The sequence below is a fragment of the Bos grunniens genome, chromosome 5, assembly GCF_055505025.1.
Source record: "Bos grunniens cultivar Pamir isolate PY7600 chromosome 5, Bosgru_T2T1.0, whole genome shotgun sequence".
Taxonomy (NCBI): Eukaryota; Metazoa; Chordata; class Mammalia; order Artiodactyla; family Bovidae; genus Bos; species Bos grunniens.
In genome coordinates, this window is record NC_141169.1 from 99,754,906 (window position 1) to 99,778,339 (window position 23,434).

The window sequence follows — 23,434 nt, forward strand, 5'->3', positions numbered from 1 at the left end:
CATCTTAACAAATTGTGGGTAGGCGTTCAGTTTGGATGTGTGTTCTGTAGACTAGCTACATTTTATGTCCATAAGTAGAGGGGTCTCTGTGAGGCTATTTTGGATTCCATAACAAGGAAATAATTGGGTCCATTTCGTCTTTATGAAATGAAAAAGAAGAAAATCATCCTGCCTTCAAGCAGCAATACATGCCTTTTTCTGCAGCAGGTAATTGAAAATTAATGAAACAGAAATAGTATTAAGGATTGGCAGACATGCTGAATATAATGGAAGGCCTCCTCATTTATGTAGCAGTCAGTGAATCAGTATTGGGGGTCTTAGGGAATGGATTTATTGGAGTTGTAAGCTGCATTGACTGTGTGAAAAGCAAGAACATCTCTACTGTCAGCCTTATTCTCACTGGCTTAGCCTCTTCCAGATTTTGCCTGATATGGATGATAATTACAGATGCATATATAAGGATGTTTTTTCCAGATATATATTTGTCTGGTAATATAAGTCAATATATAGTTTACTTAAGGATAATTATGAATCAATCAAGTACCTGGTTTGCCACCAGCCTCAGCATCTTCTATTTCCTGAAGATAGCCAATTATTCCCACTGCATTTTTCTCTGGCTGAAGTGTCACATCAACAGGGTTCTTCTCCTTTTCATGGGGTCCTTGCTTATTTCATGGTTATTTGCTTTTCCAAGCATTGCAAAGCCTAGTACCAATAATATTATGAAGAACAGAAGCACAACCTGGCTGATCACCATGCATAAAAGTGAATACTTGACAAATCAGATTCTGCTCAATATTGGAGTCATTCTTGTCTTTGTACTATGCCTGATTACATGTTTCTTATTAATCACTTCCCTTTGGAGACACAACAGAAAGATGCAATTGAGTGCCACAGGATTCAGAGATCCCAGCACTGAAGCACATATCAAAGCAATGAAGATTTTGGTGTCTTTTATCATCCTCTTTATCTTGTATTTTGTAGGCACTGCCATACAAATATCAGGTAGTAGTACTATGCCTGAAAACAAACTGTTGTTCATTATTGGTATAACAACCAGACTCCTCTATCCCTGGGGACACTCATTGATTCTAATGCTAGGAAACAGGAAGCTGAAGCAAGACTCTTTGAGGGTACTGAAGCCATTAAAGTGCTGGGAAAAAGAGAAACTTCTTAGAATTCCATGACAGGCTTGGGAAGAAATGGATGTTTCAAGAAAGTAATCTAGTGATGAAATTCCTGAAAATCTGTCTTACTTTCTGCTTTCTTGCAGTGGTTTTAACTGTGTTTTGAACATAACTAAAATCTTACAAAATGATTTTGACTACATCTCAGGGAATGTCACTTTTAAATGAGATTTTAATCCCATATACAAATTAAGTGTCTTGGGGAGCCTCCTTCTTTTGCCAGTGGTTTCTCCCAACCATCAATCTCAGACCGAAAATTACTTGGAGATTATTTACTATAAAGATGTTGCTGGTAGGAATAAGTCTCTAAAACAAGATTTCTATTTGTGTTTTAATTGAATTCCCTGAAGCATTGATAGTACTTCACCAAAAATAACTCAATGAATTATTATTATTATATTACTTCTCTTACTTATTTTAATGCCCACAGTTTTCTAGATTTGTCAAGTAAGAACCACTTCAAATCGTCTCTTGTGTCCTTTTGACATGTCCCCATTCTTCTTTCATGTTTCCTCACATTCTTTAAAACCAAAACATTTCAGGCTCACTTTGTGCTTTTCCTCACCCAGCCCTGGATTCATTATTTCTGCAAGAAGTCTTCATTTAGTTGAGGGAACAAGGGCATTTGAAAACCAAACTTTTGTTGTATATAAACATTACACACACCTACTTACTTCTTTCTCTCTCTCTGCCTCTGTCTATGTATCTCTCTATTTGTAATGTATGATGCATCTATGCTGATGTTAATTATAATTAGAAAATTCCAATTAAAAATCACAAGCTTCCTTCTGGCTGCTGCTGCTAAGCTGCTTCAGTCGTGTCTGACTCTGTGAGACCCCATAGACGGCAGCCCACCAAGCTCTTCCATCCCTGGGATTCTCCAGGCAAGAATACTGGAGTGGGTTGCCATTTCCTTCTCCAATGCATGAAAGTGAAAAGTGAAAGTGAAGTCATTCAGTCGTGTCCAACTCTTAGTGACCGCATGGACTGCAGCCTACCAGGCTTCTCTGTCCCTGGGATTCTCCAGGCAAGAATACTGGAGTGGGTTGCCATTTCCTTCTCCAATGCATGAAAGTGAAAAGTGAAAGTGAAGTCATTCAGTCGTGTCCAACTCTTAGTGACCGCATGGACTGCAGCCTACCAGGCTTCTCTGTCCCTGGGATTCTCCAGGCAAGAATACTGGAGTGGGTTGCCATTTCCTTCTCCAAAGCTTCCTTCTTACCATGTTGCAAATCCTCTTTTTAACCATGAAAGATATGGCTCTCATTTGTTCAGTTAAAGGTCCATCTAGTCAAAGCTATGGTTTTTCCAGTAGTCATGTATGGATGTGAAAGTTGGACCATAAAGAAAGTTGAGTGCCGAAGAATGGATGCTTTTGAACTGTGGTGTTAGAGAAGACTCTTGAACTGCAAGGAGATCCAATGAGTCCATCCTAAAGGAAATCAGTCCTGACTATTCATTGGAATGACTGATGTTGAAGCTGAAACTCCAATACTTTGGCCAACTGATGCAAAGAACTGACTCATTTGAAAAGACTCTGATGCTGGACAAGATTGAAGGCACGAGGAGAAGGGGATAACAGAGGACGAGATGGTTGGATGGCATCACCGACTCAATGGACATGAATTTGAGTAAACTCCAGGAGCTGGTGGTGGACCGCGAGGCCTGGCGTGCTGCAGTCCATGGGGTTGCAAAGAGTTTGACACAACTGAGCAACTGAACTGAACTGAACTGTTCAGTTTATTTAGTTATTTATTCAGTCCTAACATACACTACAAGTAGCTTCTGGCTTGTTAACTCATTTCTCTTCTAGAAGGAAGAGAAAGGAGGAAGGAAGGAAAGAAGAAAGGAAGAGTGAGAGAAAGGAAGCATGAAAGAAAGAAGGAATGAAGGGAGAAAGGAAAGAAGAGGGAGGGGAGGAAAGGGGAAAAGGGAGGAAGAAAACACTATTAACTACAGTTCAGTATTTTGTTGCAGCTCATATATAACTATATCAGGGCATAAATTCAAAATGCTGTGTTCCAAAGTAACTTTGGTAAGTTCTCTTTCTTTCCTTTTAGCATGGTTATATTATTCATTTGAAAAAGTGAAATTTGTTTGTTATTGTAGTTTGTTTTTTCCCCTGCCTTTATTTTATATTTTTAATGTAAAATAATAACATCATCTTTAAGAGTCAAAATTATACAAAAGGTATACTGAGAATGTGATCATTCACACTCATAAATTTCATTTCATTTCAGTATTAATTATCAATCTCATTCATTTCTGTTTTCTTCCTCCCAATTTTATTTTTGAAAAAATAAGCAAGTAAGTGTGTATTAATTTTTTCCATATTCCTTATATAAAGAATAGTTTGCACAATGCTTTTTTCACTTTACAATATGTAAGAAATCACTGCATCCAGTTGTGAAATTCTTTCTTTTTCACACCTTTTTAGTACTCCATTGCCTGAGTGTACCAGAGTTGATTCAACAGGTTCTGTGTTTATGTTCGTTTGTTTCTGATATTTTGCAATTACAAACAGTAGTGCTATGAGTAGTCTTGTACATATGTATTTATTGATTCTGACACCCAATTCTGATGTATGAGAATCTTTCCAACTTCACCAAGCAATGATCTCAACTCTGAACTTACCTGCCTAAAGATGGCATCAGATTCCATTGGTTAAGGGCTCAGTCCCACAAGACTAGCCTCACTTCAGATGCCAGTTGTAAGCTCAGGTTATTATCTGTGTTTTTGTCTTATTGGCTATAAATTGGAGATTCCAACAACCCCTTACTTGGATTTGATTAATTTCCTAGAGTGGCTCATGGAATTCAGAAGACGTGTGTACTCACTAGATTACTGGTTTATTACAGAGAATATTAAAGGAAGTGAATCGGCAAGCAATGAAAAGATCCCAGCTTAACTCTATCTCCTTATGGAGATTTGTGGTGGTCCTGGCACTAGCATGAGAGCTTTCTGGAAAAATTTTACAGAAGGCCTAATTATGGAGTGATGATTTAAGACTTGACTAAAATCACTTTATGAAGAAAAATAGTCATGTTAAACATGAAAATATTGAACAAGAATCCTGGCAGATCACAGCAAGGAAGGAAGAGAGTTGAAATATTCAGAGTCTGAGATGTCAGTCTCATGATGATTGCTTTTGAAAGAGGAGAGAGAAACAAAGAATGGAGAAATGCCGTAGAGAAGCTGAGTGACAAAAGAAAAAAAGAAGGAGACATTTAAAATTATGCAAGAGAAGAAAAACTGAACAATGCACAGCTTATTTACCCTACTGCCAAAAGATGGGCTTCCATGGCTGTACAGTATAGCAGTAAGAATAAATGAAATACAATTATATGTAAGCATATAGATGAATCTTACAAACTGGATGTGAATGAAAGAAACTAAATTTATGTTCTCTATGAGTTTGTACATATAAATATAAAAAAGCAGGAGATTGTATGGTTGTAACTAGAAGGGGCTTGAGGTTGTCTTCTGGGGAGTTGATTGTGTCTGTTTCTTGGTCTGGGGCGTGGTTATAGGAATGTATGCAGTTAGTAAAAAATCATGAAACTCCTCATCTAAAATTTTGTTAAATGTTAGCAGTAGTGTTAGTCACTCGGTTGCGTCTGACTCTTTGCAACCCCGTGAACTATAGTCCACCAAGCTCTTCTGTCCCTGGGTTTCTCCAGGCAAGAACACTGGAGTGGGTTGCCGTGCCCTTCTCCAGGGGATCTTCTGAACTCAAGTCTCCTGGATTGCAGGCAGATTTTTTACTCTCTGAGCCACCAAGGAAATCCTGTTATTAAATGTTAAGTGTTTGTTAATTATTTTTTCAATAATAGAAACATTGGTTTAGTTTCCCAGGAAATTATCACAAATATGCCACCTTAAAAAACAGACATTTACTGTTCACAGTTCTGGGGTCTAGAGGTCTGAAATGAAGGGATCAGTACGAATCTCTGAAGGCTCTACAGAAGAATTATTTCTTGCCTCTTCCATCTTCTGATGCACTTAGGCATTCTTTTGATGGTAGCAATAGTAACTCCAATCCGGCCTTCATCTTCACATGGTCTTCTTTCTGTATGTTGAAACTTCCTCTCCCTTCGCTTCTAAGGACACCAATCATTATGTTTAGATTCCAGTTCCAAACTACATCTACAAAGCCTTCTTTGCCAAATAAGAACCCATTCACAGATACAAGGGGTTAGCTCTTGGTCATACTTTTTGCTAGGGATACACATTTCAACCTACTACAGCATCTTATTAAGGTCTGGAACTTTACATGGACGAGTGAATGGGGTCAGTAGTTTCCTCCTTGAAATTTCCTTCCAGCTTCCAAAATTCTAATCTACTCAGATGAGACCTGAGAATGTTGTCATGTTGGAAGGTCAGTGAGATCAGGAGAGAACACAGAAGAAAGCAAAGGCTCTGGGAAGAAAGAGCATCTCCTATTTTTCTTCTTATATGCTTTGGACATAAGATCCTAGTCAATTTGGAATTTTGTGGCCTAGGAGTGAGGAGGTGTAGAGCTCAGGTCTACCAAGATTTGCCAGAAATAGGAAAGCCTTGAGGTCAGATATATTAATAAAAAGTTTATAAAAGCTGGGCATGGTGTTTATATCCTTTAAGGATACTGAATTAAAATTATAGCCAATTAAGAATTCAGGATCCTGGGCCATATTATCTCAGAAATCAGAATTTATAGAAATCTGGGATGGAATTTGTTACTTTAAATTCCACCATGAATCCATATCCTGCTTGAGGTAGAAGAAAGCACAAAACAGTGTCATTAATCTCCTTAATTGCATCTTGGCAAATACGACTTCACCTTCAGTCAAACTCATAAATGAAGAATTCAGACTGTGACAAGGGCAAAAGAGTGAATTAGTCAATGAGCTCATGCTTGTTTGAAGATTGCCTTTGAAGAGTTTTCACATTTGTAAGTGCTTTTTAGGAAGATACCTATTTTTCTCATCTCATGATTGGATATTTTTTTGCACTGAATCAGACTCCAAAATACAACCCTGAACAAGAGTGTTCTCAATTGTTGTATCATTTTCAAAAGATCACTTGAGAGGTCTTCTATCAGCAGTGACCAAAGTAACCAGGATTTCACTTCTGCAGTCATGTCCAGTGTAATCAAAAGATTTTTATGATCATTGAAATTTTATAATTCATAACAGGAATAACTGTGCTGACTTTGTCAAAAGCAAGAATAGTGCCTTGTTTGACTTCATCTTCACATGGATTAGCGTGATGTTCATACTTCTCCTAGATTGCATTAAACTAGTGTTCCATCTAGAAATATTAGATGGTCACCAGGTAATAAGAGGAGTTTTTGAGTTCTCCTGGAATCTGAGAAACTCATTAAGTACTGGATGTGCTGCCTGCCTCAGTGTCTTCTACTTCCTCAAGCTATCTAGTTTTTCTCACCCCTTCTTTCTCTGGCTGAAGTGCAGAAGAGATAGAGTTGTTTTCATCATTATGTTGGGATTCTGTCTCTTTTTGATTTTTAACCTTCTGAGCATAAAATTTATACTTTTGTGTTCAGCAAGCATTTAGAAAAGGAAAAACTTAACTTGGAAAAAAGATATGCATAAAAATCAGTATTATAACAGTCAAGTTCTCTTCAGCCTTGGATCTTTCATCCCCTTGTCTGTATCACTCATTATATTTTTCCTGTTAATCTTTTCCTATGGGGACATACCAAGCAGATGACATGCCATAACACAGATCCCAGGGACTTCAATGCCGGGAGCCACCACGGGAGATCCCACCCATGACAAAGGTCATGCGGAAGAGACCTGACAGGCAAAGGAGGATCAGGCCTCAAGGGACCCCCTGAATCTTCTTGAGCATCTACCCCAAAACCAAAATCTGTCTACTGTTTATTATATTATGCCTTTCACCAACTCTTCTGTCATTAACAGGGGGCTATCCCCAACTAACCTCAGATATGCAGATGACACCACCCTTATGGCAGAAAGTGAAGAGGAACTCAAAAGCCTCTTGATGAAAGTGAAAGAGGAGAGTGAAAAAGTTGGCTTAAAGCTCAACATTCAAAAAACGAAGATCATGGCATCCGGTCCCATCACTTCATGGCAAATAGATGGGGAAACAGTGGAAACAGTGTCAGACTTTATTTTTCTGGGCTCCAAAATCACTACAGATGGTGACTGCAGCCATGAAATTAAAAGACGTTTACTCCTTGGAAGGAAAGTTATGACCAACCTAGATAGCATATTCAAAAGCAGAGACATGACTTTGCCAACAAAGGTTCGTCTAGTCAAGGCTATGGTTTTTCCTGTGGTCATGTATGGATGTGAGAGTTGGACTGTGAAGAAGGCTGAGTGCCAAAGAATTGATGCTTTTGAACTGTGGTATTGGAGAAGACTCTTGAGAGTCCCTTGGACTGCAAGGAGATCCAACCAGTCCATTTGGAAGGAGATCAGCCCTGGGATTTCTTTGGAAGGAATGATGCTAAAGCTGAAACTCCAGTACTTTGGCCACCTCATGTGAAGAGTTGACTCGTTGGAAAAGACTCTGATGCTGGGAGGGATTGTGGGCAGGAGGAGAAGGGGACGACAGAGGATGAGATGGCTGGATGGCATCACTGACTCGATGCATGTGAGTCTGAGTGAACTCCGGGAGTTGGTGATGGACAAGGAGACCTGGTGTGCTGCGATTCATGGGGTCGCAAAGAGTCGGACACGACTGAGCAACTTATCTTATCTGATCCCCAACCACCTTTCTCTGGAAAAAATCAACTTAGGGCTTTAGTTAATGGGCATGAAAGGAATATTTCTATTTTAACCCCTCTGTTGGCATTCTAGCTTGCCTGACAGGTTTATCCATACTCTTGCAATTAACACACATGATTGTTCTCAACTCCCCAACCTTGAAAGGCACAGGAAGCAAAACATTCTAAAAGTCCTGATGAGCATAGAGTCCTTTAAGGGATGAAAAATTATTACAATAGATAGTACTGGTAAAGGGCTTCAAATTGGGCCAGTGCTTGCTGCCAAGTTCCCATATCCCTTATCTATTGTGCACCTGGGAATGCATTGGTTAACATAGTTAGAATGTAAGAAAAACAAGTAGCAGCCTTGGAATTAACCACATCAGACCTTTTGAGCTAATTGGTTCTTTCTTTGTTGTAACTTACTGCACCTTTGCTCTGTGAGAATGTAACTCTGTTTAGCACTTTCTGAGGCTGACATAGATTAGAAATATAAAGAAAAAACACTTCAAGGGAAAATACGTTTTCTGGTGATCAGCCTTTCCAAGGCCAGAAGATATTGTACACAATATTGTTTATGGGAAAGATATGCAGAAAAATCCTGGTTTTGATAAAGACAAAACAGATATAATGTTTGGGCTGACTCTGTATGACTTTGCATCTTTCATTTCCCTCTATGTACAACTCAAGGTATAAAAGTTCCTTTTGAAAATAAAGTTATGGGCCTCACTCATCAAAGCTTGGTCTCCCCGTGTTGTTCTTTTTTTTTCCTTTTCCCTCCTTTTCTCTCTATGTTCTTCTTTCAGGATGACTCCTTGGAACACAGGAGCTTTATTGGCTTTCTGTTTTTATCAAGGAAGATCAGCCTCTGATCTCTCCGATTTGCTATCCTTATCGCCTAAGCCATCATCCTGAGGGTACCCCTGGATCCTGCTGGGGCTGGACCCCGGCACTTCAACACAGGGGTTCTTTGAGAGCTAAAAATACTTCAAATTCTTTCATCATTTTCTTAGTTGTGAACTATTTGGTTGCTCTTATCTTGTTGTTGTTCACTCAGTTGTGTCTGACTCTGCGACCCCATGGACTGCAGCACAGTCAGGGAAGCTTTCCTGTCCTTCACCATCTCCCAGAGCTTGCTCAAACTCATGTCCATTGAGTTGGTGATGCCATCCAACCATCTCATCCTCTGTCATCCCCTTCTCCTCCCGCCTTCAATCTTTCCCAGCATCAGGGGCTTTTCTAATGAGTCGACTCTTTGCATGAGGTGGCCAAAGGATTGGAGTGTCCGCTTCAGCATCAGTCATTCCAATGAACATTCAGGACTGATTTCCTTTAGGATTGACTGGTCTGATCTCTTTGCAGTCCAAGGGACATTCAAGAGTTTTTTCCAACACCACAGTTCAAAGCATCATTTCTTTGGCACTCAGCCTTCTTTATGGTCCAACTCTCACATCCATACATGACTACTGGAAAAACCATAGCTTTGACTATACAGACCTTTGTTGGTAAAATAATGTCTCTGCCTTTTAATACTCTGTCTGGGTTTGTCATAGCTTTTCTTCCAAGGATCAAGCTTCTTTTAATTTCATGGCTGCAGTCACCATCAGCAGTGATTTTGGAGCCCAAGAAAATGAAGTCTGTCACCGTTTCCACTGTTATATTATGCCTTTATTTTAGATTGGTGTTATTTCAATCTAGAAGATGAAATTGCTTGTTTTGTTGTTAACACTGTAGCATTCCTCTATCCTTCAATTCATCCTTTTGTTTTGACTCTGGGGAATGGAAAACAAAACAGACTTGTGTGAGTGTGCTAAGGAAAACTGGATCTTGCATCAAGAGAATGTAATCCTTCACTGGATGGAGGAACTGAAGGGGAACCATTTATGTTCTGAAGAAAACAACTCAGTGAGAGTCTCCAATGTTCCTCCACTGGTTTCATATTCTGTTGGATAGTAGTTTTTAAAAACTTTTTTCATTGACCAGGCTATTGACATTGGAGAAAATGTCAATACTTGGACATTTTCTTGGATGACATTACTTGGATTCCATGAACTATCCTTGGCAATTTGACATAGTTATTTAATTTAAACCTCAGAAAGTTATACAAATATTTATTTTACCATTTTCTCTGATGAAAATACTGATAGTAATCATATGTAAGTGATATTAGTGTTAGCATTCAAATTCTAATCTTCTGGCTCAAAAATAGAAGAGTGTGTGAAAAAGAATGAACTAAACCTCTTTCGGAGAAGACTCTTGAGAGTTCCTTGGACTGCAAGGAGATCCAACCAGTCCATTCTAAAGGAGATCAGTCCTGGGCGTTCACTGGAAGGACTGATGCTAAAGCTGAAACTCCAATACTTTGGCCACCTCATGCGAAGAGTTGACTCGTTGGAAAAGACTCTGATGCTGGGAGGGATTGGGGACAAGAGGAGAAGGGGACGACAGAGGATGAGATGGCTGGATGGCATCACCGACTCAATGGCCATGAGTTTGAGTGAACTCCAGGAGTTGGTGATGGACAGGGAGACCTGGCGTGCTGCGATTCATGGGATCACAAACAGTCGGAAACGACTGAGCGACTGAACTGAACTGAAACCTCTTTTATTAGTTCTTGATTCTGTTATTTTAAGTAGTCTGCTATACTGCTTTATGACACATTTTACTAATTAAGTGTTGGTTTTTAAGGAAGAGAAAAAAATGTATTGTATGAAGGGTAAATTTTAAATAAATCTACTTAGTCAGTGGGTCATGTACTTTACTACTGAATACAAAGAAAATTCTAAGAATTGTAAAGAAATATATGATTTTTAATTGTAGCATAAACAAAATAAAGCGTATGTTTTCTTAACCTTCTTGTTTAATAGAAATAGCAGTTTCTGAGAGTGACAATGAGGCATTGGTGCCAATAATGAAAAATGTTTAATCAGTCTGAAAGAAAATCTGCTATTAGGAAAGTAAAAAAATGTAAGATAACTTTAAAAATTCAGAAAATATTCAAAATATGTCATGCTATAAGTTAAGGGGAAAACTGTAGAGTTTCAAACCTAAACTTGAGACCCTGGCAGCATCTGTGTCTGTACACTGACCTGTGTCCCACTTCGGCAAGTGAAGCCTTTATGCTTTGACCCAAGTGTGTGTGTGTTAGTTGCTCAGTCACGTCCAACTCTTCGTGACCCCATGGACTGTATCTACTCTTTATCCCCTACATCTCCTCATACATTGTAGCCATAAACTTAATCACTGCCAGGAAAATCCACTGCATAATCCTCCTAGGAGATATTTTACAATATCATATTATCTATAGGACTATAAGAACTCATCTTTAGGAATAAGCAAAAACCTGAATTTCTATTAACAGTGACAGTGGAAAGACATCCAAGTGTCTGCTGTCTGGGAGCCACTGCATCCCGGGAGCCCTGGCCTTGAAAGAACAATGACTGGAGCTTGGGGCAGTTTCTCACCAGCCTTTTCCATAGCTGCAAATGAAGCAATCTTACATCTACCGTGGGGCCTTTGTGCGTGTCTAGAGTTCAAGAGGTGTCATATAATAGCAATCTAGCAGAGATGGTCTTGAAGAAATAGTTATCGAGGTAGCCAAGAGCATTGAACTGAGTGAACTGTGAGAGGGCCCCTTAGAGAACATTACAGAAACTTGATGGGATGAAGTGTTATTCCAAGTCTCTGTTATTCTAAATTAATGCTCTATATGACATGGAGGAAGTTGATCCCATAGGAGTAAAACACCCCCAAACTATTTCTCTGGAGGAGACTGGGTTACATTTAGTCTGGCACCTGCCACATGTATCTTAGAAGCTCCTGAAAACAGAGAGGTAACACTGATAAGAAGTTCACCTACTGGAACTGCCAGAGGAACTGACTCTGTCCAGCTTTCCTGGATTGCTGGGTAGAAAGTTTGTCTAGGTCGATAACTCAAGGATAATCTAAATCAACGCAAAACTGAAAAATAAGCTAATCCAAAATCCACTCAGTAGAATCATGTGGAAATTGCAGGTTTAATTTGAAGTCTTACTGTTTAAGACTGAGTAAGCAAATGAAAAGAAAAGAAAAAAAAGTCCTTAAACAAACAAATATACAGCACAGAGGTAAATGTAAAACACACCTTTAAAAAAGATAACTGCAGAGAGCAGAAATTTTTGAGTAATATGTGCTGAATATTCCCCATCAAATTCAAGAAAACAATTCTATGAAAGAAGAGGGAAAATATAAGATAACAAAAATCAAAACATAGAAACTAAAATTGCAAAGGAACAAATGAGAAAAACAAAGAAGCTGAAAGAAATAAGAGGGCATTCTTGGAACTAAACGCATGGTAAAAGAAATTTTAAAACAATACATTATGATAATAATTATCAAATTTACAAATTAAGGTTCAAAAAATAAATTAAATCATTTAGAATCTTAAGATTACTAAAGAAGCACTTTTAGGCATGGAGTTGCAATTAAACACTATTGACTTTGTCTGGAGTGTTTTTTTTTTTTCATCCAAAGATATTAAAAAATATTAATCAGTTACCAGCTTATAAAAAAAAATTAACTGTTAACTTCAGATCACTTCAGCTCAGTCGCTCAGTTGTGTCCAACTCTTTGCAATCCCATGAACCGCAGCACACCAGGCCTCCCTGTCCATCACCAACTCCCGGAGTCCACCCAAATCCCATGTCCATTGAGTTGGTGATGCCATCCAACCATCTCATCCTCTGTCATCCCCTTCTCCTCCTGCCCTCAATCTTTCCCAGCACCAGGCTCTTTTCCAATGAGTCAGCTCTTCGCATCAGTTGCCAAAGTATTGGTTTCAGCTTCAACATCAGTTCTTCCAATGAACACCCAGGACTGATCTCCTTTAGGATGGACTGGTTGGATCTCCTTGCAGTCCAAGGGACTCTCAAGAGTCTTCTCCAACACCACAGTTCAAAAGCATCAATTCTTCAGTGTTCAGCTTTCTTTATAGTCCAACTCTCACATCCATACCTGACCACTGGAAAAACCATAGCCTTGACAAGACAGACCTTTGTTGGCAAAGTAATGTCTCTGCTTTTCAATATGCTGTCTAGGTTGGTCATAACTTTCCTTCCAAGGAGTAAGCGTCTTTTAATTTCATGGGTGCAATCACCATCTGCAGTGATTTTGGACCCCAGAAAAATAAAGTCAGCCACTGCTTCCACTGTTTCCCCATCTATTTGCCATGAAGTGATGGGACCGGATACCATGATCTTAGTTTTCTGAATGTTGAGCTTTAAGCCTACTTTTTCACTCTCCTCTTTCACTTTCATCAAGAGACTCTTTAGTTCTTCTTCACTTTCTGCCATAAGGGTGATGTCATCTGCATATCTGAGGTTATTGATATTTCTCTTGGCAATCTTGATTCCAGCTTGCACTTACTTCAGCTCAGCATTTCTCATGATGTACTCTGCATATAAGTTAAATAAGCAGGGTGACAATATACAGCCTTGACATACTCCTTTTCCTATTTGGAACCAGTCTGTTGTACCATGTCCAGTTCTAACTGTTGCTTCCTGAGCTGCATACAGATTTCTCAAGAGGCAGGTCAGGTGGTCTGGTATTCCCATCTCTTTCAGAATTTTCCACAGTTTTTTTGTGATCCACACAGTCAAAGGCTTTGGCATAGTCAATAAAGCAGAAATAGATGTTTTTCTGGAACTCTCTTGCTTTTTCCATGATCCAGCAGATGTTGGCAATTTGATCTCTGATTCCTCTGCCTTTTCTAAATCCAGTTTGAACATCTGGAAGTTCATGGTTCACGTATTGCTAAAGTCTGGCTTTGAGAATTTAGAGCATTACTTTACTAGCGTGTGAGATGAATGCAATTGTGAGATAATTTGAGCATTCTTTTGCATTGCCTTTCTTTGGGATTGGAATGAAAACTGACCTTTTCCAGTCCTGTGGCCACTGCTGAGTTTTCCAAATTTACTGGCATATTGAGTGCAGCACTTTCACAGCATCATCTTTCAGAATTTGAAATAGCTCAACTGGAATTCCATCACCTCCACTAGCTTTGTTCATAGTGATGTTACACTTTGCTCCCCCCCAAAACATAGAAATATTAAGAATACATTATTTGACATAACAATCTAGAAATCAAGTGAATACACAATATATTTGTACCTTTTTCTATATTCTTAATATAAGAACATTTAACATTTCAATAAATACTTGATTAAAAATATTTATTGATTGAAATTCTGTTGAATGAATACCATAATCTTTCTTGAATTCTTTCAAGACAATGTACAGAAATATACGAAACCCGTAAATAATTTAGTATATATTTGCTGTTGAGTTGCTAAGTCATGCCCAAGTCTAACATAACTCCATGGACTGTTGCCTGCCAGGCTCCTCTGTCCATGGAATTCTCCAGGCCAGAATACTGGAGTGGGTTGCCATTTCCTTCTCTAGGGGATCTTCCCAACCCAGGGATCAAACCTATGTCTAACGCTTTGCAGGGAGATTCTTTACCTTATTGAAATATTTGAATAGATTCAGCTATTTAATGAAATATTAAAGCTCTTTTGTAAAGGCTTTCTAGGTAATTTCTAGGTTTCTGCATGGAACAGGACTCTCCTGAATATTTTTAATAGTTACTTAAAATTTTTCACTTCTGAAGTAATCTGATACCTAAGATTTATTTACCATGAAAATGTTGTCTACTTTGCATGAAATTTTGGTTCCTGGTGAAATGGAAATTCTCTTTATGCTAGTATGTGACATTTACAACTTAGTTTGTGTAGTTTTCCTTGAAAAGACAATAAAGAAAACCTAAGGACTTTTAAAGACACTAAAATAAAATTTCTTTTACCCAGAAAGCGTGAAACTATTGAAACAAATTAAAATACATTATGGAAATAGATATAAAGGTGCATAGCTTAAAGAAATGAGATATTTTTCTGCCTATTTTCAATTTTGAATGGGGAAACAGTGGATACAGTGTTAGACTTTATTTTTGGGGGCTCCAAAATCACTGCAGATGGTGACTGCACCCAAGAAATTAAAAGACACTTACTCCTTGAAAGGAAAGTTATGACCAACCTAGATAGCATATTCAAAAGCAGAGACATTACTTTGCCAACAAAGGTCCGTCTAGTCAAGGCTATGATTTTTCCAGTGGTCATGTATGGATGTGAGAGTTGGACTGTGAAGAAGGCTGAGCACCAAAGAATTGATGCTTTTGAACTGTGGTGTTGGAGAAGACTCTTGAGAGTCCCTTGGACTACAAGGAGATCCAACCAGTCCATTCTGAAGGAGATCAGCCCTGGGATTTCTTTGGAAGGAATGATGCTAAAGCTGAAACTCCAGTACTTTGGCCACCTCATGTGAAGAGTTGACTCATTGGAAAAGACTCTGATGCTGGGAGGGATTGTGGGCAGGAGGAAAAGGGGACAACAGAGGATGAGATGGCTGGATGGCATCACCGACTTGATGCACGTGAGTCTGAGTGAACTCTGGGAGTTGGTGATGGACAGGGAGGCCTGGCGTGCTGCGATTCATGGGGTCATAAAGAGTTGACACGACTGAGCGACTGAACTGAACTGAACTGATGGTTTAATAAATATTGTTAAATGATTGGAAAATGTTAATATATTCTTAATTATATTAACCTTTTATACTGAGTGATGTTTCCACAGATAAAAAGAATTAGTCACTAATTGTTAATATTCCTAAGGTAATATGAAACATTGTGCCATATGATATGCAACATGAATCAACCCTTGGAAATGTGTACATATTAGCAATATTTGGGGGAGTATATTAGTCAGGAAGCTTTTGGGTATTAAGAAAATAAATCTAGTCTCAAACTAGTGTAAACTATAAGAGAATTAATTATTTCATTTACCTAGGCATCTAAGGTAGAGTCAGTTCCAGTCCATGACCAAAGACTCAGGTTGTTTACTTCTCTATTCTGTTGACCTTAGGGTCTTCATCCTAGAGTTCCTCTCTTTGGGGGTTACAAGATAATTGCCAATGACAAGTGTCATTTTCTACTTTCTTATTCTTGCCCTGCTGGAGACAGACAACTTTTTTTTTAAACCAACGATTGCAACTCCTTTTTTCAGTTTTTTTAAATCAGTCAGGATTTTATTCATGGATCAGGGAGCCACTTTAAGCAGAATATCATAATTTGACACCTGTATATCTTCTTTGGTGAAGTATATTTAAATCTTTGGCCTAAATATTAGTTCAGCTTCTTATCTACATTTTGTTGAGTAGTATGAATTCTTGTTATATTCTGAATAGCAGTCATTTATTAGATATGTCTTTTGCAAATATTTCCTCCTGGTCTGTTACTTGTCTTTTCCTTCTCTTGACTTTATCTTTTGCAGAGCAGAATATTTTTTTAATGAAGTCAAGCTTATCAATTACATCTTTCATGGATTTTGCCTTTGGTATTTTATCTTAAAAGTCATTGCCATTGCCAAGATCATCTAGGTTTTCTTCTATGTTTTCTTTTAAGAGTTTTATAATTTTGTTTGTTTCATTTTGGTCTATGATGTGCTTCAAATTAATGTTTGTGAATTATGTAAGGTATGTGACTAAATTCATTTTTTTGCATATGGATCTCCAGTTGCTCCAGCACTATTTATTGAAAAGACTACCTGTGCTCCATTGTATTGCTTTTGCTCTTTTGTTGAATATCAATTGATTATATATATTGATTATATTTAATATCAACTGATTATATTTATAGGCTCTCTATTATGTCCCACTTAAGTGAAGTCATTCAGTCATGTCCAACTCTTTGCCACCCCATGGATTGTAGCCTACCAGCCTGCTCTGTCCATGGGATTCTCCAGGCAAGAATACTGGAGTGGGTTGCCATTTCCTTCTCCAGGGGATCTTCCTGACCCAGGAATTGACCTAGGTCTCCCACATTGCAGGCAGATGTTTTACCTTCTGAGCCACCAAGGAAGCATATTCCATTTAACTGCTTATTATTTTTGCCAATATCACACTCTCTTGTTTAGTCTTGACCTAAGTAGTGTGAGTTCTCTGACTTGATTCTTCTCCTTCAATAGCGAGTAGGCCATTCTGGGTTTTGACTCTTCATATAAACTTTAGAATCAGTTTGTCAGTATCAACAAAATCACATGCTGAGGTTTGGGATTGCACTGAATCAATAAATCAAGTGTAGAGTTACTGACTTTTTGACAATATTGAGTCTTATCTATAAACATGGACTGTTCTTAAATTTATTTAGGTCTTTTTAATTTTCATTTATCAGAGTTTTACAGTTTTCCTCATATAGGTTTTGCATTTGTTATATTTATACCTAAGTAATTTTTGGATGCAGTGGAAATGCTATTATTTCTTATTTCCAATTCCATGTGTTCATTGCTGATACAAGAAAGCAATTGACTTTTGTATCTTAACTTTGTATCTTGCTATGTTGTGATAGCTGCTTATCAGTTTTAGAAATTCTTTGGTTACTTCTTTTGGATTTTCTACATAGATGATCATGTCAACAGCAAAAAAAGATAGCTTTATTTCTTCCATCCAATCTGTATACCTTTTATTTATCTTTCTTGTTTCATTATATTAGTTAGAATTGCCAGTACATACTGAAAAGGAGTGCTGACAGAGGATGTATTTGCCTTGTACCTGATACTGGTAGAAACACTTTGAGTATTTCACCAGTAAGCACAGTGTTAGCTCTAGGTTTGTTGCATATAGTATTTATCAAGTGGAAGATATTTCCCTCTATTCCTGGTTTACTGGGAGCTTTTATCATGTTGGGTTTTGTCAGAAGCTTTTTTTTTTACATATATTGATACATTGTGTGATTCTTTGTCATTTGTTGATGTGATGGGTTACATTAAATAAATTTCAAATGCTGGACCAAATTTGTATGTTCAGGCTAAATCCTGATTGTTTGTGCTATATATTTTTTATATACATTTTTGGATTTAATTGGCTTATATATGTTGAGAATTTTCACATCTATGGTCGTGAAAGATATTGGTCTATAGTTTTCTACTAATATCTTTGTCTGGTTTTCTTATTATGGTAAGGCTGACCTTAGAAAAAATTGTAAAGTATTCCCTCTGCTGTTTTCTAAAAGAGATTGAAGATAATTAGTACAATATTTCTTAAATGTTTGTTAGAATTTACCAGTGACTCTACCTGGGCCTGGTACTTTCTCTTTTGGAAGGTTATTAATTAGTTCTTTGTTTTAATAATAGATTTAGACCTATTATTTCTTCTTGTGTGAGTTTTGGCAATTGGTAATTTTCAAATAATTGGTACATTTCATCTAATTTATCAGGTTTGTAAACATAGAATTGTTTGTAATACTCCCTTAAACATCCATGGGATCAGTTGTGATAACACTTTTCACTCTGGCCTCTTTTTTCCTTAGTTAGCATGACTAAAAGCTAATCAGTTTTACTGATACTTTTAAAAGCAGCGGCTTGTGTCTACAATGGCTAAATACATTCATCTCTTCTATGCATTACTTTTGCTTTATATATCTAAACTGCCATTATTAACACAAAATAAATGACAGTGTTACTGTTGACACTGAAAAAGGTCAAGTCCAATTTTTGTTTGTACTGTGTTCAGTGTTCTGTAGGCATATATTTGGCATTCCTACTACACAATCCAGGGTAACAGATGCAAAATAGACTCTGGAGGACAAGTAGAATCCCTGAAATAGAAACTTTTATTTGCATCTTAACAAATAGTGGTTAGGCATTTAGTCTGTCACACATTCAGTAGACTAGCTAAATTTTATACACATAACTGGAGGGGTCTGTGTGAAGGTGTTTTGGATTCCATCCCAAGGCAGTAATTCAGGGGCATTTTAAGTCTTTATGAAATGAAGGAGAAGAAATTCATTCTACCATCAAGCAGCAATATATACCTCATTCTGCAGCACGTAATTTAAAATTGATGGAACAGAAACAATATTAGGGATTGGCAAACATGTTAAGTATAAGGGAAAGTCTCCTCATTTTGGAAGCAGTTCAGATCAGATCAGATCAGTTGCTCAGTCATGTCCAACTCTTTGCGACCCCATGAATCGCAGCACGCCAGGCTTCCCTGTCCATCACCAACTCCCAGAGTTCACTGAGACTCACGTCCATTGAATCAGTGATGCCATCCAGCCATCTCATCCTCTGTCGTCCCCTTCTCCTCCTGCCCACAATCCCTCCCAGCATCAGAGTCTTTTCCAGTGAGTCAACTCTTCACATGAGGTGGCCAAAGTACTGGAGTTTCAGCTTTAGCATCATTCCTTCCAAAGAAATCCCAGGGCTGATCTCCTTTAGAATGGACTGGTTGGATCTCCTTGCAGTTAGTGAGTCAATATTGGGACTTTAAGGGAATGGATTTATTGGATTTATAAGCTGCATTGATGGTATGAAAAACAAGAAGATCTCTACTATCAGCTTTATTCTCGCTGGCTTAGCAACTGCCAGAGTTTGCCTGATATGGACAATAGTTACTGATGGATTTTTAAAGTTATGCTCTCCAGATGTACATTCCTCTGGGGACCTAATTGAATATAATGGTTACTTGTGGATAGTGATGAATCAATCAAGTATCTGGTTTGCTACCTGCCTCAGCATCTTCTATTTCCTGAAGATATCTAGTTTTTCCCACTGCATCTTTCTCTGGTTGAAGGGTAGACTCAACATGGTTGTTTTCCTTCTTTTGGGATGCTTGCTTATTTCATGGTTAGTTACTTTTCCACATTTTGTGAAGATTGTTAATGATGATAAAAGGAAAATAAAAACACAGTCTGGTCAATGGATATGCATAAAGGTGAACTCTTTGGAAAACAAATTTGGCTGCATCTTGGTGTCATTCTCCTTTTTATACAATACCTGATTATATGTGTCTTGTTGCTCACTTCTCTTTGGAGACACAACAGGAGGATGCAATCGAATGCCACAGGATTCAGTGACCCCAGTACAGAAGCACATATCAAAGCGATGAAAGTCTTGGTGTCTTTTATCATCCTCTTTATCTTGAATTTTGTAGGTACTGCCATACAAATATCAAGTGTGACAGTGCCTGAAAACAAACTGCTTTTTATTTTTGGTATGACAACCACAGTCCTCTATCTCTGGGGTCACTCGCTTATCCTAATTCTAGGAAATAGGAAGCTCAAGCAAGCCTCTTTGAGAGTACTGAAGTCATTAAAGTGCTGGGAAAAAGAGAAACTTCTCAGAACTCCTTGACAGGCCTGTTAAGAGAAACTGACATTTCAATAAAGGAATCAAGTGAAGAAAGTCCCTGAAGATCTGTTTCACTTACACAACTTTCTTGCATTGGTTTCAACTGTATTACTGAACATCACCACAACCTTCCACAGTGATCCTGAATTTCACTCTTCAAGGAGATTTTAACCCCACACACAAATCTAATGGCTCAGTCAGCTTCCCTCTCTTGCAATTGCTTCTTTCTGAATCCATCAGCTCCAGAGAATTAGAGAGTATTTACTATAAATATGTTGATGGATGGAGCAATTCTCTAAAATAAGATTTCTCACTTCATTTTACCTGACTTCTCTGAAGTAGTGATAGAGATATCTTGGCAGTATCTTCAGCAAGATATTCAAAGAAATATTATCATTATTGTTATTATATTACCATTTTTTATTTATATTAATGCCTACATTCCTCCAGATTTGTCCAGTAAGAATCACTCAGGTTGGCTCCTGTGTCATTTTGACATGTCCCCATGCTTCTACTCATCTTTCTTTACATTGTTACACAGAAAAATATTTCAGGTTCATTGTGTAGTCTGTGTCGTTCAGCCTGGATTCACTCTTTCCCCAAGGTTTCCTCATTTCTTTTAGTGTAGCCAGGTATTTGAAAAGCAAGATTTGGTTGAACACAAACTTTCCACAAACTTATTTAGTTCTGTTTCTCAGTCTCTCCTCTCAATATGTATAATACATTGCGTATTTATGCTAATATCTCTAATTCCACTTCAAAATCACAGGCTTCCATCTTTCCACGATGTAAATCCTGTCTTTAGTAGTGAAAAAATGGTTCTCACTTTTATTAGTGTATTTACTCATTTGTTCAGTCCTAAGAAACACTGAGGGCTTCCCAGGTGGCTCTAGTGGTAAAGAACCCACCTGCAAAGCAGGAGACACAAGAGATGTGGGTTCAATTCCTGGGTCAGGAAGATCTCCTGGAGGAGGAAACGGCAACCCACTCCAGTGTTCTTGCCTGAAAAATTCCATGGACAGAAGAGTCTGGCAGGCTACAGTCCGTAGGATTGCACAGAGTCAGACACAACTGGAACAACTGAGCATGCACACACAGGACACACTGAAAGTAGTTTCAGGCCTGTTAACTCACATATAGTAAAGAAGAGAAAGAAAGAAAGAGGGAGAGAGAAAGAAAGAAAGAGGGAGAGAGGAAGAAAGAAAGGAGGGAGGAAGGGAGGGAGAGAGAAAGGGTGGGATGAAGGAGGCACTATTAACCACAGCTCAGTACTTTGTTACAGCTCATGTTTGCCTGAATCATGGCATAATAGTCAAATACTATGTTTCAAAGTTGTTTTGGTTAGTTTTCTTTCTTTACCTTTAGCATGGTTATAGTATTCATTTTTTTTTTAAGTGAGGGTTGTTGTTTTTTTTTAATTTTATTCAGTTGTAGGATTTTTCCCCAGTCCTTATTTTATTTTTTAATTTAAAATATCAATATTATTTCAAGAGTCAAACACAATCAAAAATCATCCTGAGAATATTATCATTCACCCCTTATAACATCAATCTCATAGTAAATTACTCCCTACAGATAAAATGTGTTCAGTCCCTTAGCAGTTGCCAACTCTTTGCGACCCTGTGGACTATAGCCTTCCAGGCTCCTCTGTCCATGGAATTTCCCAGGCAAGAATATTGGAATGAGTTGACATTTCCTTCTCCACTATAGATAATAAATTATCTATAATTTATTGCTTTCTTTCTCCTATTTTTATTCTTAAAAAAATAAACAAGTTTGCACATACTAACTTTTTCCATATTTCTTACATAAAAGACACTTTCCAGCTTACTCTTTTCTTTTACAATATGTTAGAAATCATTCCATCCATTTCTGAAATTGTTTCCCATTCTCTTTCACACCTTTTTAGTATTCCATCATTTGAATATACCAGATTTGATTGAACAGGTTCTGTGTATATGTTGGTTTGTTTCTGGTATTTTGCAGTTACATACAATGTTGCTATGAATAATCTTGAACATACATATATTGATTCTGACACCCAGTTCTAATTGGAGTCACCAAGAAATTAATTCAACCCTGGCACTACCTACCTGAAGAGAGCATCAAATTCCATAGGTGAAGGGCTCAGTCCCACAAGAATATCCCCACTTGAGCTACCAATTGCAAGCCTAGGTTGTTATCTGTGCTTTTGACTTACTGGCTATAAGTCTGAGGCTCCAATAACTCTCTACTTGGGTTTGTTTAATTTGCTACAGTGGCTCATGCAACTCAGAAATCTGGTGTACTCAGTAGGTTACTGATTTATCACAAAGAATGGAAAAGGCTGTGAGTCGACAACAAGATGAAGATGGACCAGCTTCTGCTGTATCCCCTTACGGATTTTCATGGTAGTGTTGGTGGCATGAAACATTTCTGGAAAAAACTGTGTGAAAGATGTCAGTACAGAGTGAGGATTATATGATTAAAATCACTCTAGGAAAAAAAATATTAATGATAATTGTGAAAACACTGAAAAAGGATCCTGGCAATTCACAGCAAGGATTACAATTAAAATAAATAAATTTGTATTTTAAAAAAAGTGTGCAAAATTTGAAAGACAGTCTCATGAAGATTGCTTTTGGAAAGGAGAGGGTAACAAAGAGCAAAGAAATACCCTACAGAAGCTGAGTGGGAAAAAAAAGAAGGAAAATCTAAGATTATGCCAGAGAAGTTAGACAGTTGAACAATGCATAGCTCCTTCCCTCATTGCCAAAAAGACAGGCTTCCTTGGCTGTACAGGATAGCAGTGAGAATAAATGAGCTACAATCATATGGAAAGATGAATCTTACAGAGTGTTAAATGAAGAAAAGCAAATTTATGTTGTCTGTGAGTTCTTACACATAAATATTTAAAAAGTGGGAGATTGTGAGATTGTAGCTAAAAGGGGCAAAATGTTTTCTTCTGGGGAGTTGATTGTGTCTGTTTCTTGTTCTGGGCCATGGTTATAGGAGTGTATGAAGTTAGTAAAATTTCATTAAGCTCCTCACTTAAGATTTTATTAAATATCAAAATAATAGAAACAACTGAATTATTTTTCCAAGACTGCCCACAAGAAATTATTTGGTGCCATCAGAAAACAGAAATTTGCTCTTCAGAGTTCTGGAGTTTAGAAGTCTGAAATGAAGGTATCAGTAGGAATACACTCTCACTGAAGGCTCTAGAGAAGAATCCTTTCTTGCCTCTTTACCGTCTGTTGCACCCTGATATCCCTTATATAATAGTAGCAATAGTAATGCCTATCCCTGCCTCCAGTTGCACA

At 37.8% G+C, this 23,434-nt stretch overlaps 1 protein-coding gene and 1 pseudogene across 1 annotated transcript; both read left to right on the forward strand.

Moving 5' to 3' along the window:
• The first annotated feature begins 254 nt into the window (after positions 1-254).
• LOC147372699 (taste receptor type 2 member 10-like) lies at positions 255-1,187 on the forward strand. Its single transcript, XM_086403659.1, has one exon. The coding sequence runs from the start codon at positions 255-257 to the stop codon at positions 1,185-1,187; it is 933 nt and encodes a 310-aa protein (XP_086259785.1).
• A 17,689-nt stretch (positions 1,188-18,876) lies between these two features.
• On the forward strand, positions 18,877-20,135 carry LOC147372700 (taste receptor type 2 member 10-like; annotated as a pseudogene).
• The last annotated feature ends 3,299 nt before the right edge of the window (positions 20,136-23,434 follow it).

Bases quoted from the DNA above. Each gene is read 5' to 3' on its own strand.
- LOC147372699 (XM_086403659.1), top strand. From the start codon at position 255: ATGCTGAATATAATGGAAGGCCTCCTCATTTATGTAGCAGTCAGTGAA.